At 32.9% G+C, this 24,421-nt stretch overlaps 4 protein-coding genes and 1 long non-coding RNA gene across 8 annotated transcripts in view; 3 read left to right on the forward strand and 2 right to left on the reverse strand.

Moving 5' to 3' along the window:
* The first annotated feature begins 175 nt into the window (after positions 1–175).
* Positions 176–7,461, forward strand: LOC130809163 (uncharacterized). Of its 2 annotated transcripts, XM_057674817.1 has the most exons (4): positions 176–430; positions 2,859–4,901; positions 5,799–6,154; positions 6,641–7,461. In XM_057674817.1, exons 2-4 carry the CDS (start codon positions 4,621–4,623, stop codon positions 7,153–7,155), a joined length of 1,152 nt encoding a protein of 383 aa, XP_057530800.1. In that variant the 5' UTR covers positions 176–430; positions 2,859–4,620; the 3' UTR covers positions 7,156–7,461. The 2 variants fall into 2 exon arrangements, with proteins under 2 accessions (XP_057530800.1, XP_057530801.1); XM_057674818.1 differs by lacking the exons at positions 5,799–6,154; positions 6,641–7,461 and having other exon boundaries at positions 201–430; positions 2,859–4,608.
* A 145-nt stretch (positions 7,462–7,606) lies between these two features.
* LOC130809162 (uncharacterized) lies at positions 7,607–9,833 on the reverse strand. Its single transcript, XM_057674816.1, has 2 exons — positions 9,324–9,833; positions 7,607–8,780 (listed from the first exon to the last, which is right to left on the reverse strand). The coding sequence occupies exons 1-2, from the start codon at positions 9,641–9,643 to the stop codon at positions 7,916–7,918; spliced, it is 1,185 nt and encodes a 394-aa protein (XP_057530799.1). The 5' UTR covers positions 9,644–9,833; the 3' UTR covers positions 7,607–7,915.
* A 4,204-nt stretch (positions 9,834–14,037) lies between these two features.
* Positions 14,038–16,211, forward strand: LOC130807418 (uncharacterized). The gene is made up of 2 exons (XM_057672620.1): positions 14,038–14,478; positions 15,012–16,211. Exons 1-2 carry the CDS (start codon positions 14,159–14,161, stop codon positions 15,874–15,876), a joined length of 1,185 nt encoding a protein of 394 aa, XP_057528603.1. The 5' UTR covers positions 14,038–14,158; the 3' UTR covers positions 15,877–16,211.
* Positions 16,212–16,573: 362 nt separating this feature from the next.
* LOC130807419 (uncharacterized) lies at positions 16,574–18,997 on the reverse strand. The gene is made up of 3 exons (XR_009040579.1): positions 18,715–18,997; positions 18,282–18,352; positions 16,574–17,056 (listed from the first exon to the last, which is right to left on the reverse strand). It is a non-coding gene; the product is annotated as an uncharacterized LOC130807419 (long non-coding RNA).
* Positions 18,998–19,486: 489 nt separating this feature from the next.
* LOC130807420 (uncharacterized) overlaps positions 19,487–24,421 on the forward strand; it is a 28,572-nt gene continuing 23,637 nt past the window's right edge. Inside the window, exons 1-4 of one of the 3 annotated variants that reach the window (XM_057672624.1) lie at positions 19,487–19,671; positions 19,831–19,994; positions 23,058–23,119; positions 23,736–23,828. In XM_057672624.1, coding sequence (XP_057528607.1) covers positions 19,865–19,994; positions 23,058–23,119; positions 23,736–23,828 — 285 coding nt within the window. In that variant the 5' untranslated portion in view covers positions 19,487–19,671; positions 19,831–19,864. Of the gene's footprint in view, positions 19,672–19,830; positions 19,995–23,057; positions 23,829–24,421 lie in introns of all 3 variants that reach the window. The other 2 variants (XM_057672622.1, XM_057672621.1) reach the window with 2 other exon arrangements.

Genomic DNA, 24,421 nt, shown 5'->3' on the forward strand with positions numbered 1-24,421 from the left:
ATTTTATTTTAAAATGAGTTATTATTTTATTTATTTGTTATTGTTTTTCGTTTTATTATATTAATTACTGATAATGGTATTTTTTTCATATAGAATATCATAATTGGGCGTAAGTATTTTGGAATGGACGAAGTATATTTTAAATTGTTAAAGCAATCATAATACTCCGTAGTATTTTAAAAAATTGGCTTACGATGAGAATATGTTTGTAAGAAAAGTTTGCCCTTTGATATGATGAACTAATCCCTTCATATAAACTATATAAGTCTGTCGACTGTCATACACTCATATACTCCCCTTCCCCTTCCCCAAAATTTCCCGCCGATCCCGGCCAGGGCCACGCGCCAGTACACATCGCCACCGAATCACTGCTATCGCCACCAGCAGCCAGCAGGTTAGGCGCCACCGCCTGTCGCAAGTACATCAGCAGGTCTGTCATACTCCCTTACTCAAAATAAATCTATTCTTGTCCAATTGTTTCAAATTTAGTTGATTGATTTGGATTAATTGGCTAGTATATTAGAAGATTAGGGTTTAATTTTTGATTTGTTGGAATTTATTGGAGTTTTAATTGATTATAATTGATTCTACAATAGTCCAATTGCCCATTAATCTTTGTTGATTAGTAACCTTGTTTTTGTGTTAGTTTTAAAACTTCATTAATGCACATGAACTTTCTGAGTTTTTGCCTAAAAATATGCTGAAAAGCGCTTTTCTTTGTTGCATTTTAATGTTGAAATGGACTCTGCTGATCTTGTATTTTGAGATTCTTGTTCTACTTGTCAAGGGGCAGTTTGTTTCTTATTCTGGGTTCTACTTATTCTAGAATTAGGGATAGATAATACACATCACTTAAATTTAGGAAAAAGAATAATTAGAGATAGATAATTGAAATCGAGCTAGCTACCGTTCCAACTTCTGAGGGTGACGCTTGAACTCAACCACATGCCACCACCATCCGCCACCCTTTCTACATTCTGCCTTCGGTCTTAATTAGCTTAGGCCTTAGGGTGTTGAGTTTATCAACATTCAATTTGAAGAAACCGATGAAGGTTGCATAAAATATCAAAGAAAACAACGTTTTGTACTCATTATTATTCATCTTAATTAGCTTAGGTCTTAGGGTGTTGAGTTTATTTGCCTATTTGAAGGTTTATGTTGGGTAAAGATATTATGTTTAGAAAGCTTCATATTTCGAACATCCATGATCCATTATTTTGCAATTGATTGTTTGAATGAAAAAAACCTATTTTGCTTTAGTGTATTCTTGCAATACGTAGACTTCATCTTTTGTTTAAAAGAGTGTTCCTCTACCATTATCATTCTTTTCTGGGTTGGTGATTGGCAAAAAAAAAAATTTCAGGGTTGGTGTTAAGTCTAGGGTGATTGTCCTTAAGTTTTGCAAATGTATTATTCGGGGGATTACTGGGTTTTTATGGCAGATCATAATGTTTGAGATTGTTAATCCTCATTTATGCAATTTGTAGAGGACTAGAGCTGCTAGGATTTTGGTTATCATGTTGGATTTCTGTCGTTTGTTGCAAATACACACTATGTGTGCAAAACCTATAAAGCTTCCTCAATATGTTGTGTTCTATTGTGCCTTGGATGGCCCTAGGATTAGAAATGTGTACATATCCAAAACCATCCTCACATCAATCTCGGTAGAGCATACCCATTACGGCCATGCTCATCTTATCCTCGACCGATCCTTGTCCCTTACACGTCTATGTATAATTTCTATGCATATTGTATCATTGTATGTATACTTGGCCATGACAACACATTGTGTGGATAATTAACTATGAACTCAACACCTTTTCATTTGGGTACTCTTTTTGTTGGACCAATCTAAAAGTTCAAATCTTTTTTGTGAAATTTGTCGATAATTTTTTAATGTGATATATTGTGAGTACGGTTGTACAAGTATGGAGCAGACGGGTATAAGTCGAGTAAATATGGGTTGAGCAGGTGAATATGGGGCGTCATATCAACAATCTACCCAACACCATGACTGGTGAGACTTATAATACCCCTATCCACTTATAATCTAAAAAACTCATACTCATGTCTGCCTCAATTTAGACGAATGTGGTGCAAAATGCGCTAAATTTACCTGTCTTTTCTGCGGAACTGCGGTTGGGTGCTTGGCGTGTGTTTAAAAGAAAGAATTGAAATTGTAGAATTTAGACAGAGATTAGCACACCCATGGGAGACACATGTTGCGTCTACTTGGTTCATGTTGGGCTTGCAACCTAGGTCGTGTTCTGCTGCAGCATTTGTGATCGTGTGAAATGTTGTTGCAACTTGAAACCTAGAATTTTTTGAGAGTTATGACATGAATACATCTGTGACTGTGAAACGCTGCAGGTATGGACTAATTGTAAGTGTTGATTTGGGACATGAAAGTATTGCTTGGTCGTTTTATTAATTCGAAGGATCATAACATGAATGTAACTGTACTTCTGTAGCATGATTGCATTGAAGAAAACGTCTGATTAGTTTTACCTTCTTAGGGTAATTTGTGAGAAGTAGAACCTTCCATATCATATAATATGTAGGAAATGAATATAGGCTTTCATACATGTTGATGAAGAAGTTCAAGTTCTCTTCAAGTCACTTGAACTTATGCATACTGATGCATTCAATTCGCGCTAAGTTATGGACTTAACTCCCTCAAGTGAAGTCACAATTATAATTCATCACTTGAATATCTGGATTGGGATCTAATGCCATGCTGCACAATCCGTTCGCGTGATGTTGTTTAAACGATGTCAAATTGTCAGTCCATGCCGGAATTTGACGTTGTCTATTGTTTCGTTGTCTACTACTGAGTACCAACCTTTGTTATGATACAGGATGGCAAAAGGTCTTATATGGGCAACAACGGAGGATCTAATGAGGAATAGGGCTCGAGTTCTATCATTGTACAGGCAAATATTGCGAAGCCTCAACTCTCCAGAGTTGCCACTTAACTTTGCAGCAAGAATGTCCAAGAAAGCCGAAGTTCGCGCTATCTTCATGTTGGGATCTGAGGAGCGATCACTTCATAATATTACTGATCTCATAGATGCTGCAGAGTACTCATTATCTGTTCTAAGAAAAGGAGAAATCCCTAAATACATCCAGTGAATACTTTGTTGTCTTTACTAACGCATCTCTTATCTTCTGTTTACAATCAGGCAAATAATTTACTTGTAGCTGAATGATCTCATTGTGCTTTCATGATGTGTATTTGGGGAGCTAGAGGAAATGTGTCTCAGGACATACGCACAGGTTTCTTTGGGGAGCCTATATACATAGAAAACAAATAAAAGCAGTGGGGAACGTAAATAGCAAGCATTATTGGGCGGCATAGCTTAGCAAGGTTTAGGGATGCACAATTTAGGGTGAGGTTTGGTCTAGATCGAGTAAGACATATCCCTTATTTTGACTATTTTTGGGTCGGGTTTAGGCTCAGATTCAGACTCTAAAAAAATAATATTTTAAATTTGCTACACAATATAAAAAAGCTTTTATTCAATTTGCGTTATGTAGCAAATTCAAAGTAACAAGATAGAATTTTTATAAGTGTTTATAAGGGTTAAAATTTAGGCTTTTAAAATTTCTATTAGACATCTAGACTTGAACCAGTTCTTGGATCCTTGGACCCTTGTGATTCAAATAAAATAGAGAAGAGCCAATGGAGCCTTTAACCCTTGCGTATTCCTACTTAGCAATTTCTTAAGGCATCTCAATCTGATATTAAAGGTTAAAGGAGACGTAAATATATGAGTAAAAATACTATGAATAAATTCCCACGAGTACACAATTTCAATGACAACTAAATGAGTTTTAGCTATGCGTGTTTATATTGTCAGAAAAAAGTTGTCATTTACGAAAATATCATTTTCAATATGGTAATCTTTAATTTAATGTGTATTTCATTTTTAATTTTCATCGATTTAAATAGTTTCCCTACGATTCAAAATCATATATAGTCATATAAACGCTCTCATATAAGACGAGCAAATAACATTTATTTTTTTTAAATCGTACTATATTTATTTTTCCGTCTATTTGATATATATGGGTTTGAAGCAACGTTAGACAGAAATTTCCTCAACAGACAAAACAAAATTTGAAACCGACTATGTTAGCAAACGGCATGCCGCAAGTTTACATTACATAAATAAAATTATAATTATAATTAAATTAAATTGATTATTAGTGGTTTTATTTTAGTTTACTTGGTAAAACATGATCGTCATGATGCTAATTTTTCTAATGACTGATCAATCAAACCTATCCATTTATTCCTCAATAAATAGCAGAACCAGTCAATTACGCTTACCCCATAAGAAAAGTATACAAACTTTGAACAAGCAATACAATACATTTTTTTTAAATTTTTTTTCGAATTATAGGGTAAGCTGAAAGAAAGAGATGATTAATTGAGATTTGATTTCAGTACCTTGCCACGATACTTAACTGATTCAAAACCCGATTCTCTGTCATACAGTTTCACAACTTCAATATAAGTATTAGCCAAAAACGACACAAAAGATTTGGGTAACACATAAAACAAAGGGATTAAATTGGGGATTCATCATACATAGATACAATCATACATACGGAACTATGTATGTAACAAGACCTCTTTCTTTCTACCAAAAATCCCCTGATTCTGTTTTAGATGCACCCCCAGAAGGTCCAAGTTCTGGTTACTTGGTTATTCAAGATGAAGAATCAATGATGCCTTCTTGTTTTGGTCATTCTAAGAGTTTTTCCATTAAAAATATGCCTCTTCCTTCAAATACTATCCTCTATTGTGGGGATGATATACTTGCGGTTCCTGTCATTAATCAGCCACTTTCTTCGAATCGATACTATGCCATTAAGGCACATAGCGATCATAAAGGGTATGTATGTATTTATATACATGTATTAGATTTTGTTAGTATGTGTTCATAGACTTGAGATTTTGGTTGAATTGGTTTCTTTTTACCTTTATGTTATCAATAACTTAGGTGACAGAAGATTCACAAATTTTCTATTGAGACCGTTTCACGGGAAACGATCATCATAATTGGGCTAGTCTAAAATATTAAAAAAAAAAGTTACATTTATTTTTCTTTTTAAAAAAAACACTTTCTGAGAGTTCAGTTTTTATTTTTTTAATTTTTTTACTATTAGGCTGTTTATAAAGACCTGTTTCATAGTAAGACAGTTTCATACAAAATCGGTTGCAAAAGATTATGGGTTTGCAGTCTCATCCATAATCCATTTAGAGTGGAATATGTAACTTAAGGTATGAGAATTGTTTGTGCTCCAACTACACTGTTAGTCTAATGGGTTTTTGCTTAAAGAGGTATGGTAGTTGTACTTTTAGTCCAATGGGTTTTTCCTGAAAGAGGTGTGGTATTTTGTTATGTTATCAACCGTCAATTTAAACTTTTAGTTAGGTTTTCAAACTTAGAGCTATCAAACACTGGCCTGAAACTGAAAGTACTCAAACCCTTGTTCAATTGACCTGATTTCGGTTCAACCCCATGACCACACTTAACTTTGCATTATAGAAGGTCATATCTAACTTAAACTACGACAACTAACTTAACCAAAAGGTTAAAATGATAGAATAGAGGCCTATACTTTATCATGCCTATTCACACGAGAGTCTTAGAAGTGTGGATGCAACACATGTCCTCCTCATATGCTAAATATTCCACTTTAAACGAATGATGAGTGATGAAAGAGATTCAAACCCGTGATCATTTTATCATTTTGACTTCTAACACCATGTTTCTTATTTTTTTAAGGGAAGGATATGTATGTTCAAAGGAGGAAGATAAAGTTGTAAGCTGTGGTAAGAGCTATATACAAGATGTTAAACCAAGACCTTTGGATCCTATAGACAAGTACCAACAGTTTGAGTTTGAGTACTCTAGCAAAGTAACCTGCACAACAAGCACTGGATTTAAAGTAAAATCAATAGCTCCTGAGGGTTATGTTCCAAAATTCTTAAGAAGCAAATCACCAATTGAAATCCAAAGATCAAGTTCCAAACAAATCATGATAGAAGAAGCCAATGGTTTAGATTACTCCCTACGTAAACATCTTCCAAAGTTCAACTTCATGCCTTTGTCTCGCGCAGCTTCTGACCCTGTTTGTGTCGGTAAGTAATACACCTTTCCTTATCAATAGAAATGCGTGTTAGGATGGTTTATCCCACATCGATGAATTAAAGATAGTGTGCAAACTTTATCAGCCATTGGAGCCGTTTCTCCCATTGTCATACGATTTTTGGATGATGTTTCCTTGGCTTATGAAGTATGTACACCTCTTATTTTTCTGATTATATGCTGTTATTAACATTTTAACAATAAGTACATCCAAACTTAATATGGTATCAGAGCCGAAGGCGTTGGGATGATTTATCCCACATCAATGAATTAAAGATGTTGTGCATACTTTATAAGTCACTGGAGCTCGTTCTTCCATTGTCATGTGCTTTTTAAGATGATATCTCTTTGATTTATGAAATATGTGCATTTCATGTTTCTCCGATTAAATGCTGGCATTGACAATAAGTTCAGCTAAACTTAACGATACAAGCTATAAAATACATATTTCCAATAAACTTATTTTCTCTGTCGATCAGGTAAATGGTATTGCCCTTTTATGTTCATCAACGAAGGCAATCTAAAGGATCAAATGGATCATTCAACATACTACGAGATGACACTTGAACAACGTTGGGAAAGGATATTTGCAACGGATAGTAATTATCAAGGAAATAAGGTAATGATGGATGTAGTTGTTCCAATATTTGAAGTTGCAATAGGTGGAAAAGATGCTATAATGGATGAGAGAAATGTTGAAAATAATGTGATTTGGTTTAGGACAATAGGAGGTGTGGGAGAACAAGTTAGTGTTGGTTTGAATAAGTTGATTGTAGAAAGAATGGTATGGGAAGAAGAAAGATTTGGATGGATTAATGGTAAGGAAAGGCAAGTGAGAGTATTTAGAGAAGAAGATTATGGTGGAATTGGATGGTGGGCTAGATTTGGATGTTATATTTTGGTTGAAAGATTTGTGCTTAAAAGATTGGATGGAAGCTTGGTTTTAACTTGTGATTTTAAGCATACCCATCAAGTTAAAACCAAATGGGAATAGTTGGATTTGTGCATTAATCTATGTTTTTGTTTGTAAATAAAATGATACCATATCTTAAATACGAAGATTGTCCGAGTATTTTGTGTAACATTTTCTTGTCTGAAACAGATCGAATATTAGTAAATACTTTTTAGACTCTATCCGCTTTAAAAAAAGTAATTGATGGGTGTTGAGCAATCATGACCTATTATTTCTTATCAAATTCTATTTCTAGTTAGCTTGTACTATATGAAAATACTTGTGTTTATACTTCCTCCGTTCCATATTACATGTAACATTACAAGATAATGCACTATTCATTCATCACCCTTAATTTGTGATTAATTTTTAATTGATAAGCTAAAGCCTAGTAAATTGGGATTTTGTTTAATTCGTTTCAATGCAAAGATTATTAATATATAATTAGAGATAAAATTGAATTAGTGCATTGAACTGCATGAAAAGTTAAATAATGAAAGTATTTTGGAACGGAGGAAGTATATATGATTAAATATTTTTGGCTGCTATTTTAGAGGTCATGTGTGGTCGGACACTTTGCACATGTTCGAAATCTAACTGAACAAATTGATCTATATATGTATGCAATCACACAGTACAACGTAACATTATGTATTTTCTGATATGTGCTGCAAAATAATTAGAATATACAGAGAAATTACAAACTGATGAATGAGTTTAAATATTGCGAAGTATAGGTGATGCAGAGGATGACATAGGTCTAATTGACTCTACAATAACACATGATTCGTTCTTGTTCATGTCACTCCCATTTGAATCTTATCTGGTGAGTGTGTTTAAAATCATATGTTAGCAATACGCTCCCATCACTCCTCTTAAGAACAAAAGTTTCGAACACAATATAGCACCCAAAACTTGTCCAATCTCCTGTTCCTGGATATTCCTCATCTTTTACCACCCTGACATGCTTCTCTTCCCCTTTAACCCATCCAACTCTCTCTTGTTCCCACATCATTCTCTCTATAATCAGCGAACTCAGACCTACTTGTTCATTGGCTCCTCTCCCGTCGACAGTATTAAACCACACCACTCCTCTGCTGTCATTTCTGTCTACTTGCACAGCTTCCTGACCTGTAATCCTTACCATTTCTGTTGGAACCACTACATTTACTGATGCTACTTTTCCTTGATTGTAACTATTTTCAGCAGCAAATATTCGCTCCCAACGTTGCTCAAGTGTCATCTCATAGAACATAGACTGTTTGACTTGATCTTTAGCCCTTCCATCTTCGATGAACATAAAAGGACAGTACCATTTACCAACAACGACGGACTTTGAACGGTCTTGAGTTACTGGGAAATTGAAGTCTGGAAGATGAGCTCGAAGAGATGAGTCGAGACCTCGAGCTTCTCCAAGGGTGGAATTTTTTAGTTTCTTTGCATTCATCTGCCATCCACTTCTGCGTAAAAACGCTGGAGGGTGACCATCAGAAGCCACAGATTTTGCTACAAGGTAGGTACTACCTAGGCATCCTACCTTTTCAGAGAACTCAAACTGCTGATATATGTCATTTGGATCAAAAGGTTTTGGTTTGACATCTTTGATGAATGGAATGCAGAAACAGCAAGTCCCCTGATCTTCTTCCTTTGAGCTTGCATATGCATCCCTAAACAATTGTTTCCAAAAGGGGAAGCTTGTCAATTTACTACTATTTTTGTTAAAAAAAAAGTGTACATAACGTATACTAATACATTATATAACATGGGTCGAGTTCAAATCAAATATCATACGAACTGTGCTCAAGTGTGAACTTGCGAACCTATTACTTGGCAAAAAAGTGGTGCCTTTGGTTTGTTTTGGGGAATTTTCATGGGTGAAAAGTAATACTTTTTGATGTAAAATTAACACTTTTTGAAAATTGTGACTTTTTAAAGTCACAGGTGTTACTTTTTAACTAAAAGAAATCCAGAAAATAAATAGTAACTCTTCTTTCGAGAAAGTAACTGGTTCACAGTTCACTTCTAAGAAGTGTTCGCGCCTGAACTTTTCCCTATATAACATATTATGAGATTCTAACCACAAACTTAAGCTTGTGATTAATTTGATTTTTGGACACGTATCAGAATTCAATGTGACACGATGCGACAGGTTTGGATCTGATCAAGAATCAACTTAAGCTTTTGGTCAACTCACACAAGCATCTGCTTACCCTTTACGTTTCCCATCTGCTTTGATTGCATAATACCGATTAGATGACAGTGGTTGATTGATGATAGGAATCAAGTAAACCTCATCATAGGAGTGATAGCTGGAATTTTCGCCGGTCTGAACACGGTATTCAATAGAGAGACGCTTATTTTGGGGAAATGGCAGATGATTAATAGATGGGTCTGTGCACAAACCAAAACAGCAGGTTTTTGTGGATTCTTCATCTTGAATAACCAAGTAACTTGAATTTGGACCTTCTGGAGGTAACGATATTGTTTCTGGGGAGTTTTTGTACAGGGATAATGTTTTAGTGGTATACATTGTCTTCTTAATTTACTTTTCTTAGATACAATTAAGTTTGGCTTTATAGTAGTGCTATTAAGATTATCTGTTTATAAATATTTAATTTGTTAGGTGTAGATTGTGAATTAGGCTGCAAGTTTTGTTAATTCTGTATGACAATTCCGATGATAAACTATGTGAATGGGATAAAATTACTCAGAAACTTCCTAAAACATTGTATTATTGACATTCAAGAAAATTCTCTTCTACACTTGTGATTATATTCTTTATCAGGTCAACCAAATGACCTGCTTGTTATTGGTTGTAGACGTTTCAAAGAGGGTTGGCTACTTGGCTGCACATATTTTCATTGAGAAATGCCATATAATAATACAATTAATAATACACAAAAACTTGTACGTGGCTGTCTCATGCGTGTGACTAAAATTTTTTTATACTTGTCGAATTTAAGTCTCAAAACATTCATTTTAAGACTTAGAAAGTAAAATCTAATACTTAAAACTCCTGCTTTAAGCGTCAATCTTCCTTTTCTATAGGCTTAATTTAATTTTTTAGCTATCGACTTCAACCCTTAAAACACTCATTTCACTATTAAAAATGCTAATTTTAACTCTTAAAACCCCTACTCTAATCCTTAATTCTATATTTTACTTACCTATTCCAACGGTAGAATATCCATTCAAGACTTAGAATGTATATTCCTATGATTTAAAGTTTGTCAATTTCAAGACTTTAAATGCCTATTTCAAGGTCTAAAATGTTCAATTCAAACTTTAAAATTATAGGTTGAACCTGTGAGTGATCGCACCTATGCGGCCGTCTCACAGGAGATTTGTTGTTAATAATATTGTTAAATACTCCTATTATTTTATTCTTAGTATTTTTAGTAACTTTGTATATATCCTTATCTAGGTATATTAGTAGTTATTATATTGTCGATATCCTAAGAAATATTATAATTGTATTGTTACCATGTCTTGGATTTGTGTAACTCTTTATAATTATCAATTAATCTAACAATATTTCTAATTTCACGTAAATAAAAAATATATATGATTTAATTGAGCAATTTTACCATAGTCTATTATAAGGGTCAGTTTTTAGGGCATTCGGGGTAGCCGACCGCCTAGAGTCCCCATGGACCTTAAATATTAAATGGTACTAATTAAGCCGGTTTTTAGCAACACTTTTATGTGATTTGTTTGTAAACTTTTTTTATATTTACAGTAATATAATGTTAAAATTTATTTTGTCTTGAATTATTTTTCTTAAAGTGAAAAAATTTATATCTTTTAATATGAGGAAGGATCCCATTTCAAAAACATAAAAAAAATAAAATCTCTAAAATTTTTATTCCGCCACAGTCGATTATAATTTGAATTCTAACTTTTGAATTTGAGTGTTTGAATTTTTAAAAAATTGTGTTAAAATGTTGTATGTAATGAATGCAAATTTTGCGCTCAGAGGTATAGATTTGTGAATAAGCATAAACATTTTTAAAAAAAAAAACAAAAAAATCTATTTAATATATTTTTTATTAATCAGGTTGACCTGATTATTTAGTCAAGTCAACCTAATAAATAAATCTAGTCGTAGTACCACACAAGGCTCAGGGACGTAAAGAATCCGGAAGGTGACCCTATAATATCTTGATTCCTGCCAGCTTGCTTCTTGGTCACTTCCTCTGCCCCTAACACACTGGTATTAAGAAAATGACGGCATGATTACATTATATAAATGACGTTATCCGATTAAGTTATAAGTCGAAGAAAAAAATATAAATAAGAATTAAAATAACTGGTGGAATATTACGAATTTATCTAAAAAAATAAGCTCATAAAAAATTACCAAAGTAAACGTTCAAGAAAATATCTATCAAATAAGCGTCTTTTATCTGAAGCTGTGGTAAGAAATAACCCGTTCTTAGTAACTACGGCCGATTAATAACTAGTCAAAGCGGGCAATAGATTGACTTAATTTTTGACTAATTATTGTTCTTCCAGTGTTATTAACAACAGACCATTTGCGAACTAAATACACAACTTCTTCTTCCCAAGTCATTTCCCCCCAACTTTCATAGATTTTAAATCGCCATTACCTCCATTAAAAACCCACAAAGCTCTCAAACATCTCCTTTATTCAATTTATGATCACTTATAAATTTATCTGGTATAAACTTGGATTGTTTAAAAGTATATTTTTATTTGTTAATATTTTAGGGAAAAAATTGATACTTTGTTGGTTATTGGCAATTGGCTGTTGGCGGTTGACTTTTTTAGTTGGCTTATTTGACCAGCTGAAAATGTTAGCTGTTTTTGTTGGCTTTTAAGTTAACTGAAAAGGCCAACTATTTGTGGATATGTTTGGTAAATTTGGATACCGGCTTTTGGCTGTTTATTATAAAAAAAATAGGTCAACAAACTAAAAGCCAACAAAAAAATTAGTTGCAGCAGGTTCTTCATTTTGGCTTACAAGTCATTTACCAAACACTTTTTTTAGTTGTTTGACTAACTAACAAGTTAAAAACTAAAAGTCAACCAAAAAACTAAGCCAAAAGCCAAAAGTCATAAACCAAACCCATATGTTTGTTGGATTGCTCTCATAATAAGAACAATAATGTGCATATGAATTTGTTATGTGCTAGTTGATATCTTGATATGTTGTTTGTAATATACTAGTTGGAAATTCCACAATTGAAAACTGATATCTTGTTTGTAATGTGTTAGTTCCTCTGTACTTTAAGCCATTTGTATTGATAATTCCATAATTACATCTTCATAATCAATAGGCATCTTTAATGATATTTCATGGCTTGCAATGCAATATGTTATGGCTTTATTTCCAAACCTTTTATTTGAATTTTGGGATGTATTTTTTACGGTAGAAGGTATGGTTATAACTTATACGATGGAGTATTTGAGCTTAGATACTACATTTATTATTAGTATTAGTATTTTAAAATGTTAGTTAAAGATATGAATTAAATTAGTATTTTCTATGCAATTGAAAAATGATCCTAATTGCTACATGCCTACATGTATTATTAGTAGCTTGGAAACTACATGTATTATTAGTATTTAAATATTAATTTTGATACTAATTGCTATTAAAGTTCAAAACAAATTTTTATCAAAACAATTATTTCTGAATCACTAGTACTTTTTTGGATAAATACGTTGAATTACTTCAAATTAGATAATTTATTATTAATCTAACTTCATACTTTATGTGAACAATTATGGACTTGGGAAACTATGGGCTTGGGAAAAATATGAGAAAACAGATTGTTGTTGCTAAAAGAAGGCTATTAACAACCAAGTCAAGGGCAATTCATTGAGGACTTATGTTGGGAACAAACTCCATAACTTAAAGAATGGGTTTGATGTGCTTATTTTGAGAAATTTTTTTACAAACTTAGTTTGAAATAATTTTTGAAAAAACCCTTATTTTGTTCAAATTTTCAAACATAACCAATTAAGCCTATAAGGACATTGTTGTATTTTACAAATTCTTTACGGCTAAGCCTGTATCTTTAACCTAGGTTTGTATATTTATCGTAATATATACTTCATCTGTTCTATTATATATGCTACATTTCACTTTTAACGCATTTTAATGCGTTGTTTTGTTTATTTATATGTTGAATTACAAATCTAAAAATTATAAAAAGTTAATATTATGAAAGCATGCGATTAGAAAATTCAAATAAGATCCCACTTGACTATACTTACACATTAGTCGCAATATATAAAATAAACTTGAACGATCAATAATAATGCACATAATCGAAATGTAGCGAGTATTTCAGAACGGAGGAAGCTATGAAACATGACAAATTCTTTATTAAGACCGTTTCACCGTGAGACGGCTTGATATAGATTGACCCAATTTTAAATTTGTTAAAATTTAATGACAAAAACTTTTTTTATCTAGTAAACTCCTATATAAGTTTAACTTTGAGCTGTTTGTATGGGTCTGTCTCACGGTGAAAATGGTCTCATATAAGACTGGATGAAACATAAATACAGGCCTTTTCCGCCTCCTTATTTCACATTAGTGATATTATTATCAAAATAAAACTATTACAAAGCATAAAGAATGAACCAAAATACAAATGTTTCATAGGGTCACGACAATAAGAGAGTATAATGATGGAATAGATTGTAAATGTACTCGTCCGTCATGTATAATTTACATTAAATAAAAAAATTTTATTTTTAAGAAAAAGGTGAATAATGGTAATAAATAAAGAAAAAGAATAGATTGCGAAAATGAAACTAAAAGAGAATTAAAATGTATAAATGAAATTAAAAGAAAGTGGTGAGTCATATTTTAAAAAATATGAATGATGCAATGGGACAAAAAATAAAAAAATATTGCAAATTAAATGGGACAAAAGTTTAATTGGCAGCATTAATTACATTTAGACTTGGTCAAAGTGAATAATCTTTATAAACAGGCAAAAACTGTCTAGTATAGGACTACTATAAAGCCAAGCTTAATTGTATCTAAGAAGAGTAAATTAAGAAGACAATGTATACCACTAAACCATTATCCCTGTACAAAAACTCCCCAGAAACAATATCATTACCTCCAGAAGGTCCAAATTCAGGTTTCTTGGTTATTCAAGATGAAGAATCCACAAAAACCTGCTGTTTTGGTTTGTGCACAGACCCATCTATTAATCATCTGCCATTTCCCCAAAATAAGCGTCTCTCTATTGAATACCATGTTCAGACCGGCGAAAATTCCAGCTATCACTCCTATGATGAGGTTTACTTGATTCCTATCATCAATCAACCACTGTCATCTAATCGGTATTATGCAATCAAAGCAGATGGGAAACGTAAAGGGTAAGCAGATGCTTGTGTGAGTTGACCAAAAGCTTAAGTTGATTCTTGATCAGATCCAAACCTGTCACATCGTGTCACATTGAATTCTGATACGTGTCCAAAAATCAAATTAATCACAAGCTTAAGTTTGTGGTTAGAATCTCATAATATGTTATATAGGGAAAAGTTCAGGCGCGAACGCTTCTTAAAAGTGAACTGTGAACCAGTTACTTTCTCGAAAAAAGAGTTAGTATTTTTTTTCTGGATTCTATAAAAAGTAACACATGTGACTTTAAAAAGTCACAATTTTCAAAAAGTGTTAATTTTACATCAAAAAGTATTACTTTTCACCCATGAAAATCCCAAAAAAAACCAATGGCACCACTTTTTTGCCAAGTAATAGGTTCGCAAGTTCACACTTAAGCACAATTCGTATGGTATTTGATTTGAACTCGACCCATGTTATATAATGTATTAGTATACGTTATGTACACTTTTTTTAACAAAAATATTAGCAAATTGACAAGCTTCCCCTTTTGGAAACAATTGTTTAGGGATGCATATGCAAGCTCAAAGGAAGAAGATCAGGGGACTTGCTGTTTCTGCATTCCATTCATCAAAGATGTCAAACCAAAACCTTTTAATCCAAATGACATATATCAGCAGTTTGAGTTCTCTGAAAAGGTAGGATGCCTAGGTAGTACCTACCTTGTAGCAAAATCTGTGGCTCCTGATGGTCACCCTCCAGAGTTTTTACGCAGAAGTGGATGGCAGATGAATGCAAAGAAACTAAAAAATTCCACCCTTGGAGAAGCTCGAGGTCTTGACTCATCTCTTCGAGCTCATCTTCCAGACTTCAATTTCCCACTAACTCAAGACTGTTCAAAGTCTGTAGTTGTTGGTAAATGGTACTGTCCTTTTATGTTCATCGAAGATGGAAGGGCTAAAGATCAAGTCAAACAGTCTATGTTCTATGAGATGACACTTGAGCAACGGTGGGAGCGAATATTTGCTGCTGAAAATAGTTACAATCAAGAAAAAGTAGCATCTGTAAATGTAGTGGTTCCAATAGAAATGGTAAGAATTACAGGTCAGGAAGCTGTGCAAGTAGACAGAAATGACAGCGGAGGAGTGGTGTGGTTTAAGACTGTCGACGGGAGAGGAGCCAATGAACAAGTAGGTCTGAGTTCGCTGATTATAGCGAGAATGATGTGGGAACAAGAGAGAGTTGGATGGGTTAAAGGGAAAGAGAAGCATGTCAGGGTGGTAAAAGATGAGGAATACCCAGGAACAGGAGATTGGACAAGTTTTGGGTGCTATATTGTGTTCGAAACTTTTGTTCTTAAGAGGAATGATGGGAGCGTATTGCTAACATATGATTTTAAACACACTCACCAGATAAGATTCAAATGGGAGTGACATAAACAAGAACGAATCATGTGTTATTCTAGAGTCAATTAGACCTATGTCATCCTCTGCATCACCTATACTTCGCAATATTTAAACTCATTCATCAGTTTGTAATTTCTCTGTATATTCTAATTATTTTGCGGCGAGTTTTAGAAAATACCAAAAGTCCTGATGCTGTTTTATGTAATTGCATCAAGGTTCTGCTTTGGCTGTGTGAATTGTTATCGCTAAAGTATACCATTAAGATACTGGACGTATCATGTAGTGTGCATAGTGTTTCAGAAAATAATACAAATTTAAGATTGTATTTCAAACCATATATGTGATATCACTATTTCTGATCATGATCAGTGCTGAATGAAGATTTAGAGGGAAATTGGGAAGCAAAAATGATCTAAATCACTATCAAAAACTCATAAGGGATACTAACACAGATTCAACTTGTTTTTCATTTGTCTTTTACAATCTGCACTCTGCAGATAAAACTTGAGACATCCTTAAACTACACACAATGACAGAAACATCGAAAATCATCTCGGAATATTAAAAAAACTACTGACAGCAAAAATTAACTGTGTTTCGCTACCTTCTACTCTCATTTATAGTGTGTACGGGAAAGTGATTACAACAGACAGAGATCAGATTTGTGAGTGGATTAGTTTAGTTGCATCTTGCTTGTTTGTGATAATATAATCAAACCAAAACATTAAACTACTTTGTTATATTAAGAAAAACAACTAGTCAACCTAATCTGTAGAGTATTATGTCATGTTATGTTATGGTCTAAACTTAAACTAGAAATGATGGGAGCATATTGCCAATATAAGCTTTTTGGCACACGATAAATATCTTCAAAAAAGGCAACAATAATCTTAGTAGGACTACTATAAAACAAAATTTAAATGCATACTAATTAACAAAAGTAAGTAGGAAGACAATGTACACAACAAGACCATTGTCCCTTACAAAAACTCCCCAGAAAGAATATCATCACCTCCAGAAGGTCCAAATTCAGGTTACTTAGTAATTCAAGATGAAGAATCCACAAAAACGTGCTGCTTTAGGTTGTGCACTGATCCATCTATATATCATCTTCCGTTTCCTCAAAACAAGCGCCTCACCATTGAACACCATATTCAGAATGGCCAGAATTCAAGCTATCACTCCCATGATGAGGTTTACTTGATTCCTATTACCAATCAAATCAACCACTGTCATCCATTCAGAATTACGCAATCAAAGCAGATGGGAAATGTAAAGGGTGAGCAGATGTTCGCATGAGTTATCATAGTTGGTTAAAGTCGCGTTGAAGTTGTAAATGTTAAAGAACCCAACTTAACCAAAAGTTTGAACTGATTTGTAATTCAAAACCGTGACCTTCTATCATGTATTGATATCGTGTCTATATCAAATATCAATATATATACTCTGGGGCTGCAAGCCTACAACCATTAGCTTAAGGTTTTGGTTAAATTAATACCAATATGATAGAAGTGTAAAGTGTTCAAATCTCATCCACCTTTCATTTTAAGTGGAATATTCAGAGTCGTGATAGAGTATATAATATATCCTAAAGCTACAGTCATTAGGTTAAGCTTATGGTTGGAGCCTTATAAAACAATTTGAGTACTTAAGTTTATGGTTGGAGCCTTATAAGAAAGGACTTATGTTAAACTAGTGGAAGACTATGTACTAAACTACTAGGGTTGCTTGTATCATGATCGACCGCAATAAAAATCCAAAAGAACATAATCACAATCTTACTAACAATCCCTAAAGTCCAAGCCTTACAAGTGCTTGCACTAAACTATAAAACATGACAAAAAGGCGAAGCATGATCCCAAGCCGAACCTATTGATTTCCAAAACTTGCAACAACCTCTGACAGGCCACATAAATGACATACCAAATATACATCAGTATAAACTGAGTATACGCTAGACAAATGAAAATATAGTTTGGTGGACTTTAACTAAAGCCTTAGCGGGAAAAAAAAAAAAAACAAATCAACTCATTCAAAAAGTTATTAAAAGAAGCTAATCATAACAACACAAAAAATTGATAGAAAACAACATTCATAGTTGCCGGAGTTTTCTAAGTGAACGCAAACTAGAGTGGGGTGCTTAGTTCACAAATCTCCAGTAGTTGGGCATTTGGGAACGATAATCCTCCAAACAATATACTACTTGCAACGTTTCACCGGTCGACCGAACAAACTAAGCTTGCAGATTTTTCATGAAGACGCTGACATTTATCACAACTCCAAATAAAGCATTTAAAAATTAAAACATACTTAAATATTGTTTAATTTATTACTCAATACTTGTCAATAAGGTTTCTTACTAATCAAATACTTCTAATTCAGATACAATCTTTGTAAAAGAGAGGTAGTTTATAAATTATTAATTATAATACCTCAATCTTTTGCATATTCTCGTCATCATCGTCATCCACAAACCAATCTTCGGATCCTTGTGGGCTGATACCTTTGTATAAGAGAAACAGACTTTAATTGTTTATTATCATGTACCCAACGCTTTCATATGTTCTTCCCAATTAAAATTTACGAATTTTAATTTTAATGTCAAACTTTAACTATAATTTAGATCGTCTAAATATATACTTTCTAAATATTAAATTTTTAAAATTTTTAAAAACTCATAAATAATATTATTTATCTTTTAAATTTACACATCAATCTAAATAAAAGTGATTGAAAAGAACAAATAAAAATAGATGGAGTAAAAGGTTCAATTCAATTTGCAAAATCAGTAAAATACAACAAAAAAACTACAAACATATTAAAGAAATCACAGAACATGGAAAGAAATTGATAGAGCATTCATACTTGAGTCTTGAAGAATGAAAAGCAGACATTGGTAATTTGTGCAATTCATGGCTTGAAGTGGAGTGTGGAGAGGAAGATTAGCATCGGTTTTTCTTACCGTCGTATTGCTAAGGCCGAGGGAGGGATTGATTAGAAAACAACGGAATGTTTGGCAGACCGCTGATAGCAGATAGGCGGTGTCGTATGCACGGGCGGTTAGCGAATATACTTGTCTCTAATCCGTATGCTTACTTTATTTGCTACTATTCTTCTTTTTTACTCAGGGGGTTCGGACCTCATATGTCTAACAATAGTCGAGAGAGCTACTATGAGAGTATTGGTTTGCCTTTTTTATTAGCTGAATTTTAGTTTTTAATTTGTTTATTGTTGAATTTTACAAGTAATTTAATGAATTAATACTTTAAAAGAAAATGCATTATAAAAATCGGATTTTTAAAAAATAATCGAAAAGTGAAATCTTTGAAAGACAACTAACAAAAGGTGAAATTTTTAAAATTAAATTTTCCTTTTTAAAATGGAACCTCTATGATGTGAAGAAGAACGCCTAAGAGTTCATTCTTATAACTAAAAACGATTTAAAGTAAAACATGAAAATAATTAATATATTCTCTCGTACAATAATCGATTAAAATGTGATAAAAAATGTTATTAAAAAACAGTTATACAAATATTAAATTATTTAAAAATAATTAATAATATGATTATTCACAACCGATATACTATTAGTATTCAACACAATTTTTTCAATTCATATAGATATAGAAATACAAGTAATTGGATATTTGGACTGGTGTGCTTCCCATTTTTTCAGTTGTCACTCCAAAAGCGCGAGAAACCCCGCCACTGCTACTCTACCAGGCTACTATCTACTAATATTGCCGGGATTTACCACATTTCAAAAAATAACAACTCTCTAGTTTTTTCTTACCCAGACTTCCCAAAACCCTAAAACAACCGGTAATCTAATCTGTCTTTATCTCTCTTTAATTCAATTTATTCCGCTCTTTCAATATTCGATTGCATATTGTTCCTCACGTTTATTTCAGTTACAATCGAGTATCTGTTCTACTGATTTTGCTGTTGTTTAATCGAAATTTGCTGATTGACATGATTTAGGTTTCATTTTCTGAGATTTTAGCGAATTGCCGGTATGACGAGCGTGGTTAATCTTGATCAAGACCAACAATGGCTTATCAATTGTTTGAATGCTTCACTTGATACCAACCAGCAAGTTCGTTCCTTTGCTGAGACTTCTCTCACTCAAGCTTCTAATCAACATGGTCGTCAATCTCTCTCTTTTTTTTTCTTTTGCAATTGTTATTTGATTATTTAGTAAATCGTTTAAGATGAAATTATTATGTTACTCAACTAATAAAATATACTTTGTCCATACCAAAATAATTGCAACATTAACTCACCATTCCAATACACTAATTCAATCCTTAATATTTTTAATTAAAAGGAAAATTTGTTATGAATAATCCTATTTTCAATTGTCTGCTAATAATCTCACCTTTTGAAAAATTTGTAATAATCTAACGTTTGCTTTCAGTTTGTTGCCAATGGACCCTTTACAAAATGGCCTGCTATATCAGGTTAATTCTCATCATCTTCTTTATAATAATCCAACCTATTTCCTATTACCTGTCAATAATACCACCTTTGAATTTTCTTTTAATAATCCAACCTTTGTTTGCATTTTGTTGCCAATGGACCCTTCAAGAAGCTAAATACTCAATTTCTCTTTGCCACTAGTTTATAATAATCCTACATATCTCATCCATATATGTTAAATCGTTTTTAATTTCTTTAATACATTTTCTCTTCAATTATTATCAAAAAATTTATAATTTTTAAAATACTCAATTTCTCTTTGGCACTGATTAAAAGGAGTATTTTACTTTGAAGGTAATTGAAAAACTTACGACTATTATTAATTTTTTATAATATTTTAACGTATAAATTTCAACTTGATAAATATAATATACAATGGGTTGGGTGTGGGTCAAGCGGAGCGGGTTTTGAACACCCGTATTTGATGGTATATGTATGTAAAGACAATTACTATTTATGCAATGATTAACTTCATAAGCTTGGGAAGTAATAGCAATTTCATTTAGTTTTTTGAAGGGTCCATTGGCAACAAACAAAAAGTAAAGGTTGGATTATTGAACAAAATTTTAAAGGTGAGATTATTGGTTGGTAATGGAAAATAGATTGGATTATTATAAAGAAGGAAGAAGATAAGAGGTAACCTGATATAGTAGGTCATTTCTTTGAAGAGTCCATGGCAACAAACTGAGAGCAAAAGTTGGATTATTAAAAAATTTTCAAAAGGTGGGATTATTGGCAAGTAATTAAAAATAGGTTGTATTATTCACAACAATTTTTCCTAATATAAAATTGTAAAAATTTCATATTAATAATCTTTGCAACAAGACGAATCAAACAAAATCTTACTTGACTATATTTTAACTTATAGATTAAAAATCAATCACAAATTAAGAGTGGTGAATGATAGTGTCATATATCATAATGTTGCAACTAATATGGAACGGAGGAAGTAAGTAAATAATTATCACACTTCATAAATTAGATTCCTAAACCTTCCGCACAAATGGATAACTAGAGAGACTCTGAAAGTAGACACCGAGACAAAAATTGTAATCAGTGAAATCATGGTTCGTCCGTGATTATATTTTTATAGCTATAGTTTGGATGAAGAAAGTAATTAAGGATTTCACTTCTAACCCCCTTATCATCACTAACACCACTAACAACTGATTAAAGTAATGAGTGAATTGCAGGGAATGGATGAAGTGGACATATGAGACTTGTGACGAGTCGTTGGTTTGAGGACAATGAGTCGTCGGCTTGTTGAGCGTATCAGCTCAGTTGCAGTAACTTGTGACTGATTGATGAATCGTACTCTCTGACTCTTGTCCTTTTCTTCTTCGACTAACCGAGTACACGTTGGGAGGACGGAGCCACGAGTTGTGGGCAAGGCCTTGGTTTTCATTCTTGACTAGGGCTTGCTTTATACCCAAATATCATTGCATCTTCATTGTTAACCAATAAGCTATAATAAATACAAGTACAAACTCTATTTCTCACACCCAAGGTCCTCTGGTTAACTTTTGGGCTCCAGTGAAAAATAAAAAGGGCCCTAAAAACTTAAGGTGTAATGAATAATATGATACACCATTTGTTTTTATTGTTGATATTTGAACTACTCTATGAAGAAAAACACTAATAACTCATTACTTATCAAAAAATGTAAATTGTATCGAAATTTAATTCAAGTTAAGTACATGAAAATAGAATTTTAGGGCCTAAAAAATTTAGGACCCTGGGCGGTAGCCCACTTTACTCTTGCTAATCGATGACCATGCTCACACCCTAATACATGAGAATCACTCTATTTGTAACACCCCGGCCCCTCGGACCGCTGGTGATTACTCTTGGAGACTGTAGATTAGCCCCACAAACCAACACAAGTCTTTCCTACGCACTTTGGCCTCACTCGTGCGCATCCGGGAAAACTTCCCAGGAGGTCACCCATCCTAAGATTGCTCTCCACCAAGCACGCTTAACTGTGGAGTTCTTAGCAAATGGGCTCCCTAGAAAAGAAGATGCACCTTGTTGATATAAGTAGTCTATCAATCGTTTTTTTAAAGCTAAATTTGGGGTATTACACTAGTGTAATATCCCAAGTTTAGTTTGAAAAAGGAATGATAGACTACTCATATCTGCATCTTCTTTTCTAGGGAGCCCATTTGCTAAGAACTCCACAGTTAAGCGTGCTTGGTGGAGAGCAATCTTAGGATGGGTGACCTCCTGGGAAGTTTTTCCCGGATGCGCACGAGTGAGGCCAAAGTGCGTTGGAAAGACTTGTGTTGGTTTGTGGGGCTAATCTACAGTCTCCAAGAGTAATCACCAGCGGTCCGAGGGGCCGGGGTGTTACACTATTACCCATGTAACGCACAAATTTGGCACAAATCATCAAATAATACCAAAGTGACAAATACATATAGAATAGATCAAAATCATACAACTATATTTTCTATATCACCATAAAAAGAATGGAAAAGTATATAAAAATATCACTTATCACCGAGCTATTTAGTTTGTGCCTTATTTGTAAGGAAGTCATCTAATGAAGCCTTCTACGCATGTATAAAATTTTCGTTTCAATTAAATATTGTTTTCATCAATTGTCATGTTGCATACAGAAGTGTTGATATTGATTACATGTGGGATAATTTCTCTCTCATTCCAATTTTCTTTTAAAGCAGAAGTTAAAGGACTATCTCACTCTTCATTGACCCTTCTTAATTTTGTAGGTTTTGGAAGTGCATTAGCCAAAGTTGCTGCAAATAGGGAATTGTCATTCGGATTGCGACAAATATCCTTTCTTTAGTGCTAATCTTTTCCATGCATGCTTTTGTATTTTTTAATGAGTTGATGAATACACCCCCTAATTTAATTTTTTTTTGTTTATTATCTAGAATAAATGTTTAGGGGATGTCATTTATAATGCTAGTATGACACTAGGAATTTTGCAACATCGATACCTCAATAAATGTTTTTTTAAATCAAAAACCTCTTAATATATAAGAAAATTTGTAAAACACTTAAGATACATATTCAATAAAATTTGATTTACTTATTTAACCGAATGACTAAAATGACTAGCCCTTTTTCAAACATTCTAAACTAATTTTAGTTGTGTTTTGAACTCATTAGAATTCATCTCAATTCTTAATTGATATGACTTCATTGAATTGAATGTATTTCTAGATTAGTCAATTATAGTGAGCATAACACACTTTTAATTTGCATTGGAAGGAGTACCTCTTTTTGGTTTAAAAGCCGTATGCGGAAGTCTTGGAATTTTTTATGTATTTATTAATTTTTCGATTTGAACTTAAACAATATCAACAACCTTTTTCTTTGTTTACCTCTTCTATTCCATGTTACCGCTACCTATTTATCTTGGAGTTTTCTTTAACATAATTTACCTAGCTGCTGTTATCTTGAAGCAATTTATTAAAAAGCATTGGCATGAGGATGATGATAACTTTGAGCCTCCTATTGTTGCAAATGATGAGAAGGTTACTCTTATTTTATATTTTTCCGTTAGTGGAATAATTTATGCCATATGTGCATAATATGTTGATTGTAGAATATTTTAAGTTTTCTTACCTTTGATGGATTTGCAATTACACAAACTACTTTTTCTATTCTCATCAGAGTCACAAGCTTAAGTTTTTTCTTGTAAACATGTGCAATAATGACATATATAATACTTTGTTCTTTTTGATTACACTATTTCTCCTTTAAAGCTCCCATCAATTTTCTGAGAAACGGTCAATTTAAAATAATAGATAGTTTTTGTTAATTCATTATCCGTACTTTCTTGACTTAAGCTTCTCTGCCTTGTGGAAAGCATTGATAACATAGAAAAAACTTTGTGGATGTCGTAGCAATTATGATAATGGGCGCAATGTTGTGGACACGACACCTCGTAGTGTTACGACTTGTTTTGCGGACATTGCACTATGAATTTTTTACTTGGAGAATATTTATTTTATCGTAGTAATCAAAGTTTTCAGTAAAATATATTTAAATTAAATTTATAATACACTTTGTAGAACCTAATAGGCTAATACACTATAAAAAATAATAATGACTAATATGTTAGAAT

Source organism: Amaranthus tricolor, chromosome 3, assembly GCF_026212465.1.
Source record: "Amaranthus tricolor cultivar Red isolate AtriRed21 chromosome 3, ASM2621246v1, whole genome shotgun sequence".
NCBI classification, from domain to species: domain Eukaryota; kingdom Viridiplantae; phylum Streptophyta; class Magnoliopsida; order Caryophyllales; family Amaranthaceae; genus Amaranthus; species Amaranthus tricolor.

Excerpts from the sequence above, each read along its gene's own strand:
- LOC130809163 (XM_057674817.1), top strand. The coding sequence starts at position 4,621 with ATGTATGTAACAAGACCTCTTTCTTTCTACCAAAAATCCCCTGATTCT. Across the intron at positions 4,902-5,798 it reads GCACATAGCGATCATAAAGG|GGAAGGATATGTATGTTCAA; the intron begins GTATGTATGTAT and ends TATTTTTTTAAG. Across the intron at positions 6,155-6,640 it reads TTCTGACCCTGTTTGTGTCG|GTAAATGGTATTGCCCTTTT; the intron begins GTAAGTAATACA and ends TCTGTCGATCAG.
- LOC130809162 (XM_057674816.1), bottom strand. The coding sequence starts at position 9,643 with ATGTATACCACTAAAACATTATCCCTGTACAAAAACTCCCCAGAAACA. Across the intron at positions 8,781-9,323 it reads GCAGATGGGAAACGTAAAGG|GGATGCATATGCAAGCTCAA; the intron begins GTAAGCAGATGC and ends ACAATTGTTTAG.
- LOC130807418 (XM_057672620.1), top strand. The coding sequence starts at position 14,159 with ATGTATACCACTAAACCATTATCCCTGTACAAAAACTCCCCAGAAACA. Across the intron at positions 14,479-15,011 it reads GCAGATGGGAAACGTAAAGG|GGATGCATATGCAAGCTCAA; the intron begins GTAAGCAGATGC and ends ACAATTGTTTAG.